This window comes from Entelurus aequoreus, linkage group LG13, assembly GCF_033978785.1.
Source record: "Entelurus aequoreus isolate RoL-2023_Sb linkage group LG13, RoL_Eaeq_v1.1, whole genome shotgun sequence".
NCBI classification, from domain to species: Eukaryota; Metazoa; Chordata; class Actinopteri; order Syngnathiformes; family Syngnathidae; genus Entelurus; species Entelurus aequoreus.
In genome coordinates, this window is record NC_084743.1 from 8685715 (window position 1) to 8695714 (window position 10000).

The window sequence follows — 10000 nt, forward strand, 5'->3', positions numbered from 1 at the left end:
GTAATAATACTAGTGAGGAGAAGAAGAAGAGTAGTAGTAATAATACTAGTGAGGAGAAGAAGAGTAGTAGTAGTAATAATACTAGTGAGGAGAAGAAGAAGAGTAGTAGTAATAATACTAGTGAGGAGGAGAAGAAGAAGAGTAGTAGTAATAATACTAGTGAGGAGAAGAAGAAGAGTAGTAGTAATAATACTAGTGAGGAGAAGAAGAAGAGTAGTAGTAATAATACTAGTGAGGAGAAGAAGAAGAGTAGTAGTAATAATACTAGTGAGGAGAAGAAGAAGAGTAGTAATAATACTAGTGAGGAGAAGAAGAAGAGTAGTAATAATACTAGTGAGGAGAAGAAGAAGAGTAGTAGTAATAATACTAGTGAGGAGAAGAAGAAGAGTAGTAGTAATAATACTAGTGAGGAGGAGAAGAAGAGTAGTAGTAATAATACTAGTGAGGAGAAGAAGAAGAGTAGTAGTAATAATACTAGTGAGGAGAAGAAGAGTAGTAGTAATAATACTAGTGAGGAGAAGAAGAAGAGTAGTAGTAATAATACTAGTGAGGAGAAGAAGAAGAGTAGTAGTAATAATACTAGTGAGGAGAAGAAGATTACATGTTGACATATATTACTAACATTTATCTTCTACTCCGACCTACTGTGTTGTCATGGTTACAATGAAGGTGACAATACAGTACCATTGAGCCACTTGGAGTTGTACTGTGTTGTCATGGTTACAATGAAGGTGACAATACAGTACCATTGAGCCACTTGGAGTTGTACTGTGTTGTCATGGTTACAATGAAGGTGACAATACAGTACCATTGAGCCACTTGGAGTTGTACTGTGTTGTCATGGTTACAATGAAGGTGACAATACAGTACCATTGAGCCACTTGGAGTTGTACTGTGTTGTCATGGTTACAATGAATGTGACAATACAGTACCATTGAGCCACTTGGAGTTGTACTGTGTTGTCATGGTTACAATGAAGGTGACAATACAGTACCATTGAGCCACTTGGAGTTGTACTGTGTTGTCATGGTTACAATGAAGGTGACAATACAGTACCATTGAGCCACTTGGAGTTGTACTGTGTTGTCATGGTTACAATGAAGGTGACAATACAGTACCATTGAGCCACTTGGAGTTGTACTGTGTTGTCATGGTTACAATGAAGGTGACAATACAGTACCATTGAGCCACTTGGAGTTGTACTGTGTTGTCATGGTTACAATGAAGGTGACAATACAGTACCATTGAGCCACTTGGAGTTGTACTGTGTTGTCATGGTTACAATGAAGGTGACAATACAGTACCATTGAGCCACTTGGAGTTGTACTGTGCGGTGCGCAGAGGAGGCATCCCTCCCAGACTGCGGTAGATGACGGGGTCGCGTCCTGAGAAGTCGATGACGGTGGCGGCGTACAGCTCGCCTCTCTCCGTCAACACCGCCGTGGAGTTGTGGCGAGGGTCATACGGGCAGCGTGCCACGCCGTTGACACGCTCCAGCACGTTGCTCAGGTTGCCCACCTGCAGCAAAACAGTCCCGTATCATGATATCAGCTAGTATGGGATGATATCAGCGAGCATGGAAAATGTGTGTGCTATCATGTGCGATACAAGCAGAGTGTTTACTTCTGTGTGCTATCATGTGCGATACAAGCAGAGTGTTTACTTCTGTGTGCTATCATGTGCGATACAAGCAGAGTGTTTACTTCTGTGTGCTATCATGTACGATACAAGCAGAGTGTTTACTTCTGTGTGCTATCATGTGCGATACAAGCAGTGTTTACTTCTGTGTGCTATCATGTGCGATACAAGCAGTGTTTACTTCTGTGTGCTATCATGTGCGATACAAGCAGAGTGTTTACTTCTGTGTGCTATCATGTGCGATACAAGCAGAGTGTTTACTTCTGTGTGCTATCATGTGCGATACAAGCAGTGTTTACTTCTGTGTGCTATCATGTGCGATACAAGCAGAGTGTTTACTTCTGTGTGCTATCATGTGCGATACAAGCAGAGTGTTTACTTCTGTGTGCTATCATGTACGATACAAGCAGAGTGTTTACTTCTGTGTGCTATCATGTGCGATACAAGCAGTGTTTACTTCTGTGTGCTATCATGTGCGATACAAGCAGTGTTTACTTCTGTGTGCTATCATGTGCGATACAAGCAGAGTGTTTACTTCTGTGTGCTATCATGTGCGATACAAGCAGAGTGTTTACTTCTGTGTGCTATCATGTGCGATACAAGCAGTGTTTACTTCTGTGTGCTATCATGTGCGATACAAGCAGAGTGTTTACTGCTGTGTGCTATCATGTGCGATACAAGCAGAGTGTTTACTTCTGTGTGCTATCATGTGCGATACAAGCAGAGTGTTTACTTCTGTGTGCTATCATGTGCGATACAAGCAGAGTGTTTACTTCTGTGTGCTATCATGTGTGATACAAGCAGAGTGTTTACTTCTGTGTGCTATCATGTGCGATACAATCAGTGTTTACTTCTGTGTGCTATCATGTGCGATACAAGCAGAGTGTTTACTTCTGTGTGCTATCATGTGCGATACAAGCAGAGTGTTTACTTCTGTGTGCTATCATGTGCGATACAAGCAGAGTGTTTACTTCTGTGTGCTATCATGTTCGATACAAGCAGAGTGTTTACTTCTGTGTGCTATCATGTGCGATACAAGCAGAGTGTTTACTTCTGTGTGCTATCATGTGCGATATAAGCAGAGTGTTTACTTCTGTGTGCTATCATGTGCGATATAAGCAGAGTGTTTACTTCTGTGTGCTATCATGTGCGATATAAGCAGAGTGTTTACTTCTGTGTGCTATCATGTGCAATATAAGCAGAGTGTTTACTTCTGTGTGCTATCATGTGCGATATAAGCAGAGTGTTTACTTCTGTGTGCTATCATGTGCGATATAAGCAGAGTGTTTACTGCTGTGTGCTATCATGTGCGATATAAGCAGAGTGTTTACTGCTGTGTGCTATCATGTGCGATACAAGCAGAGTGTTTACTTCTGTGTGCTATCATGTGCGATATAAGCAGAGTGTTTACTTGGTTTCTTTGCTCTATTGACAGCCACAGCAAGACCTTGTCCTGACCCGACATCTACAAAGTGGAGAGGGAGCAGACCCGATGCCGCTCCAGGCACCTATTCTTTCAACTGTTTATGACCGAGTGCAACAGCTATTTATGACCACCTCCCCTTAGGAGCAGCGGCGTAATGCTATGTAACCAGAAATAAAAGTGTAGGCGTGGTCAGAGCGGTGTGGTGACGCTGTACGCGGGTGCAGGCACACAGGCGCTCTCCTCATCAGCTAAATTGAATCCTGTCTCTGTTTGATTTCTTTGCTTCTTGTCTAGTCTAATAGATGTTGTGGGTGTTTCAACCCTACAGGGGGCGTGTCAACTCCTGAGGTAATCCAGGTTGATGGCGACGTAACACAGAAATGTACTTTTACGTGAGAATGACCTACTTGACTGGGTGTCAACGCACGCAGTTCTTGTCCCGGCAGCTGGGTGGCGTGCAACACAGAGACTTCCTGTGCTGGCGTGACCAACGTACCTCTCGGGTGGTGCAGAGGGGCTGGAAGGCGTTGGTCCCGCACGTCACCACCTGGGTCTTGTTGACCAGCAGGACTCGGATGTAGTTCTGACACTCGGTCTGCACAAACGCAAGTGCAACACAAAGACAACATGGATTCTTTTCCTCACACAAAAGATTGGAAATGGATTCTGACTTTGCCAGATTGTGATCCTGCCAAATGAGGACTCAGAGAGAACGGAGTGGTGGCTTTTGTGTGTCGCTATCGGCCCTTTGGCTGCAAATGTCCAATCAGGTGTGCTGATACATCCACCTCTGGTATCCAGCAATCATACATGGATCACAAACACACAAATGTAGCTTGGCTAACTTCACTTCCTGTGTGGACATAGTTCAGGGTTCACTTCCTGTGTGGACATAGTTCAGGGTTCACTTCCTGTGTGGACATAGTTCAGGGTTCACTTCCTGCGTGGACATAGTTCAGGGTTCACTTCCTGTGTGGACATAGTTCAGGGTTCTCTTCCTGTGTGGACATAGTTCAGGGTTCTCTTCCTGTGTGGACATAGTTCAGGGTTCACTTCCTGTGTGGACATAGTTCAGGGTTCACTTCCTGTGTGGACATAGTTCAGGGTTCACTTCCTGTGTGGACATAGTTCAGGGTTCACTTCCTGTGTGGACATAGTTCAGGGTTCACTTCCTGTGTGGACATAGTTCAGGGTTCACTTCCTGTGTGGACATAGTTCAGGGTTCACTTCCTGTGTGGACATAGTTCAGGGTTCACTTCCTGCATGGACATAGTGCAGGGTTCACTTCCTGCGTGGACATAGTTCAGGGTTCACTTCCTGTGTGGACATAGTTCAGGGTTCACTTCCTGTGTGGACATAGTGCAGGGTTCACTTCCTGTGTGGACATAGTTCAGGGTTCACTTCCTGTGTGGACATAGTTCAGGGTTCACTTCCTGTGTGGACATAGTTCAGGGTTCACTTCCTGTGTGGACATAGTTCAGGGTTCACTTCCTGTGTGGACATAGTTCAGGGTTCACTTCCTGTGTGGACATAGTGCAGGGTTCACTTCCTGTGTGGACATAGTTCAGGGTTCACTTCCTGTGTGGACATAGTTCAGGGTTCACTTCCTGTGTGGACATAGTTCAGGGTTCACTTCCTGTGTGGACATAGTTCAGGATTCACTTCCTGTGTGGACATAGTTCAGGGTTCACTTCCTGCGTGGACATAGTTCAGGGTTCACTTCCTGTGTGGACATAGTTCAGGGTTCTCTTCCTGTGTGGACATAGTTCAGGGTTCTCTTCCTGTGTGGACATAGTTCAGGGTTCACTTCCTGTGTGGACATAGTTCAGGGTTCACTTCCTGTGTGGACATAGTTCAGGGTTCACTTCCTGTGTGGACATGGTTGACCTTTTTTGGAACTTATTTAAAATCAAATCAAATCAAAGTGTATTTCTATAGCCCTAAATCACGAGTGTCTCAAAGGGCTGTTTCACTTTTTAGGTGCAGAATTTAGGTTAGAAGGAGTCTTATTTTGACTTATATTTTCTGACCACGGAACTTTCCTCCAGAAGGTCTTATCTTTGTCCATGTGATGTCAGATGAAACTACAATGGATCTGTTTGGCCACAACACCCAGCAATATGTTCCCATGGGACCCCACCTATCAAGGTGCTCCACCCGCCCAGCATGAAGTGTAGTTGCTAAGAAGGATGAAGGATACCTCCGTCTTGCCTTTGCTCTGACAGGACCTCCTGGTGTCGTCGTCAGGTGCCCACTGCGTCGCCTAGGAAACGGGAAGGAAAGAAGCGGCCAATGAGCAGTCAGACATGACAGTTACGCAACAAGACTGTTGTGGGCTTACAACAGCAAGCATTAGCATTGTCTCCTCCCAGCGCTTGGCTCTGATTGGCTCCTGACAAGCAGGCTAATTAGACACATGCACAGTTGCTCCTCCCCTCACCTGGGAGGTACAGTGACCTTGGACCTCACCTGGGAGGTACAGTGACCTTGGACTGGACCTCCGACACTTGCCTGAGGCCAGGTGGAGACTAAAGCTGCGCCGAGTGTAAAGTAAGTGTACACCTAGTTGATCACATACTTGTGCAACTCATGTCAAGTACAGTAGCCTAGTAGTCCGAAGTCTTCATTCAAAACAAAAGTTTGAATTACAAGTGCCGTCAAATCCAGAGTACAAGCCGCTACGCTACGCTTTGAACCCTGCAGCTTATCAAATGGTGCAGCTAACATATGGATTTTTCCTCGCTGGCGGCCAAATAGTTTCCCCCCCAAAAAACAAGCAAACACACTGAAAAATGTGTTTTATTGTTTGTGCTATGGCGCCATCTTTTGGCCAGTTGGCTCGCTGCAGACGCTGCCGTCCATAGCGTTGCTACTCGTATGGATTCTTCATTCATCAGTCCAAGCAACATTTGTAAGTTTTACAACATAACTACAACAATTCATACTCACTAAAGTGTTCCATGTGTGTCTTCATGCGTATTTGTACGTGCTACCGTGATCGAACCAAGCCAGTGTTGTTAGCATGAGCTAAAATGCTAACATGTTTACGAGTGTCTGCGTTAGTATTATTAACTTACAATAACATTCTTTTTGTGTTGTTTCACTTTCACAAATTCCTCAGTAAATTCACCCAAACTAAAAGTTATTGAGTCTGTTTAGCTGATTGGAGAGCTAGCTTGCGCAGCTAGCGGGTCCAAGACCACGACTTCTGTTTTGTTTGATGCCCCGTTTTACTGCCTTGTTACAGACACCGTTTGGAAACAATGAAGGTATGTAAATAAACATTGACAGAATATTTCCATGGAAATAACTCATCTCACAACATTCTCTCCAGGCACATTTTTGGAAGATATAGTTTCCCCCTAAAATGTAGTGGGTGTGGCTTCTATTGTTTGGAAAACAGGGTAGATATATTTCCAGACTTCTTTGGCGAACCAGTAGATGGCGCCCGCACACCACTAGTAACGCAACTACATTTGATTCTACAGGAATAAAATATTCAGTTAGCACTTTGTGCTGACTAGCATGGTTGAAAAGGGGCGTGTCCTATCTAGGTTGCTGTTAGCTCAAGCTAGCAGACTCAGCACACCTGCAGTACCACTCACAGCCAGCTGGTGCCAGCTCAGTATTAGTCTGCCAACTCCAGGAGCAGAACCCAGTCCTCAGTCCTGCTGACACTTTTTGGGAAAGCGTGTTTGGCCCGAGGGTTGGTTGTTGTTGTTGTTTTTTGCTGAGGTTGTTTCTGTCTGGGACTAAAAGGGTGACATGGTGAGGGTCTGCTGGGTGAAAGACTCATTGCATCACTTCCTGGGGAGAGTTGCCAGGATGTGGCCACAAACATGCAGGACACTGGCAGAGGTGGCGGCCAACGTGGTGAGCCGGACGCCATCTTGGATACGTAGCAGAGGGGGAGGGGCTAGCGGCACTTTCCAAAGGTAAAAAAGAAAAGAAGAGGTGAAAGACGAGGGCAGGTTTGTAAAGACTGGTCTGGATTTGGGACAACACTCGGCTGTGAATCTTTGCCACCTCACCTTTGGACTCCACTCTTGGGGGTAACCATTCCATTCTGGATTCAAATCCACAATGGAATGTTACCCCCAAGAGTGGAGTAAAAGTCAATGAGTGAAATAAAAGTCATGAATACTAACAGTGACCACAAGATGGCGACCACTCTCAGGTGATTAAAACCAGACCGAGGACACCACGCAGGTCAGACTTGGGATTAAAGGTGTGACGTCTGGTGTGCTGCCAGTGTTTGGGACTGTGGTGATGGTGTGTCAGGTTAGCATGGCCAGCTAACAGATGTTTGGGACTGTGGTGATGGTGTGTCAGGTTAGCATGGCCAGCTAACAGATGTTTGGGACTGTGGTGATGGTGTGTCAGGTTAGCATGGCCAGCTAACAGATGTTTGGGACTGTGGTGATGGTGTGTCAGGTTAGCATGGCCAGCTAACAGATGTTTGGGACTGTGGTGATGGTGTGTCAGGTTAGCATGGCCAGCTAACAGATGTTTGGGACTGTGGTGATGGTGTGTCAGGTTAGCATGGCCAGCTAACAGATGTTTGGGACTGTGGTGATGGTGTGTCAGGTTAGCATGGCCAGCTAACACATGTTTGGGACTGTGGTGATGGTGTGTCAGGTTAGCATGGCCAGCTAACAGATGTTTGGGACTGTGGTGATGGTGTGTCAGGTTAGCATGGCCAGCTAACACATGTTTGGGACTGTGGTGATGGTGTGTCAGGTTAGCATGGCCAGCTAACAGATGTTTGGGACTGTGGTGATGGTGTGTCAGGTTAGCATGGCCAGCTAACAGATGTTTGGGACTGTGGTGATGGTGTGTCAGGTTAGCATGGCCAGCTAACACATGGAAATGAAGTCCAACACGCGTCTCTGACTACCGCCTTCAGGCGCAGACAACAAAGAGCTGGATTCCAGAAGCAAAAGAACATCCGGAATGTTCCGCTGAGCTCGGATTGTTTGCAACGTGCCGCTACCATGATTCCAGTTGGAAGTCTTATTGTGTAAAATGATGATTCCAGTTGGAAGTCTTATTGTGTAAAATGATGATTCCAGTTGGAAGTCTTATTGTGTAAAATGATGATTCCAGTCTTATTGTGTAAAATGATGATTCCAGTTGGAAGTCTTATTGTGTAAAATGATGATTCCAGTTGGAAGTCTTATTGTGAGGCAGATGAATAATAAATAAGAAGATGATTGTCCACACAACTCAAAGGTTTTTCATCAGCTAAAAAAGATGCTCCTTGGCCACATTGTAGACTGTAGACTGCACTTTAGTCCACATTGTAGACTGTAGACTGCACTTTAGTCCACATTGTAGACTGTAGACTGCACTTTAGTCCACATTGTAGACTGTAGACTGCACTTTAGTCCACATTGTAGACTGTAGACTGCACTTTAGTCCACATTGTAGACTGTAGACTGCACTTTAGTCCACATTGTAGACTGTAGACTGCACTTTTAGTCCACATTGTAGACTGTAGACTGCACTTTAGTCCACATTGTAGACTGTAGACTGCACTTTAGTCCACATTGTAGACTGTAGACTGCACTTTAGTCCACATTGTAGACTGTAGACTGCACTTTAGTCCACATTGTAGACTGTAGACTGCACTTTTAGTCCACATTGTAGACTGTAGACTGCACTTTAGTCCACATTGTAGACTGTAGACTGCACTTTAGTCCACATTGTAGACTGTAGACTGCACTTTTAGTCCACATTGTAGACTGTAGACTGCACTTTAGTCCACATTGTAGACTGTAGACTGCACTTTAGTCCACATTGTAGACTGTAGACTGCACTTTAGTCCACATTGTAGACTGTAGACTGCACTTTTAGTCCACATTGTAGACTGTAGACTGCACTTTAGTCCACATTGTAGACTGTAGACTGCACTTTAGTCCACATTGTAGACTGTAGACTGCACTTTTAGTCCACATTGTAGACTGTAGACTGCACTTTAGTCCACATTGTAGACTGTAGACTGCACTTTAGTCCACATTGTAGACTGTAGACTGCACTTTAGTCCACATTGTAGACTGTAGACTGCACTTTTAGTCCACATTGTAGACTGTAGACTGCACTTTAGTCCACATTGTAGACTGTAGACTGCACTTTAGTCCACATTGTAGACTGTAGACTGCACTTTTAGTCCACATTGTAGACTGTAGACTGCATTTTAGTCCACATTGTAGACTGTAGACTGCACTTTTAGTCCACATTGTAGACTGTAGACTGCATTTTAGTCCACATTGTAGACTGTAGACTGCACTTTTAGTCCACATTGTAGACTGCACTTTAGTCCACATTGTAGACTGTAGACTGCACTTTTAGTCCACATTGTAGACTGTAGACTGCACTTTTAGTCCACATTGTAGACTGCACTTTAGTCCACATTGTAGACTGTAGACTGCACTTTTAGTCCACATTGTAGACTGTAGACTGCACTTTTAGTCCACATTGTAGACTGTAGACTGCATTTTAGTCCACATTGTAGACTGTAGACTGCACTTTTAGTCCACATTGTAGACTGCACTTTAGTCCACATTGTAGACTGTAGACTGCACTTTTAGTCCACATTGTAGACTGTAGACTGCACTTTAGTCCACATTGTAGACTGTAGACTGCACTTTAGTCCACATTGTAGACTGTAGACTGCACTTTAGTCCACATTGTAGACTGTAGACTGCACTTTAGTCCACATTGTAGACTGTAGACTGCACTTTTAGTCCACATTGTAGACTGTAGACTGCACTTTAGTCCACATTGTAGACTGTAGACTGCACTTTAGTCCACATTGTAGACTGTAGACTGCACTTTTAGTCCACATTGTAGACTGTAGACTGCATTTTAGTCCACATTGTAGACTGTAGACTGCACTTTTAGTCCACATTGTAGACTGTAGACTGCATTTTAGTC

General features: G+C 44.6%; 1 protein-coding gene across 2 annotated transcripts in view; it reads right to left on the reverse strand.

The window, feature by feature from the left end:
- LOC133663143 (semaphorin-5B-like) overlaps positions 1-10000 on the reverse strand; it is a 126127-nt gene that overhangs the window by 50773 nt on the left and 65354 nt on the right. For both annotated transcript variants that reach the window (XM_062067390.1, XM_062067389.1), the window contains exons 6-8: positions 5265-5327; positions 3561-3659; positions 1305-1518 (exon numbers count right to left, since the gene is read on the reverse strand). In XM_062067390.1, coding sequence (XP_061923374.1) covers positions 1305-1518; positions 3561-3659; positions 5265-5327 — 376 coding nt within the window. The remainder of the gene's footprint in view (positions 1-1304; positions 1519-3560; positions 3660-5264; positions 5328-10000) is intronic.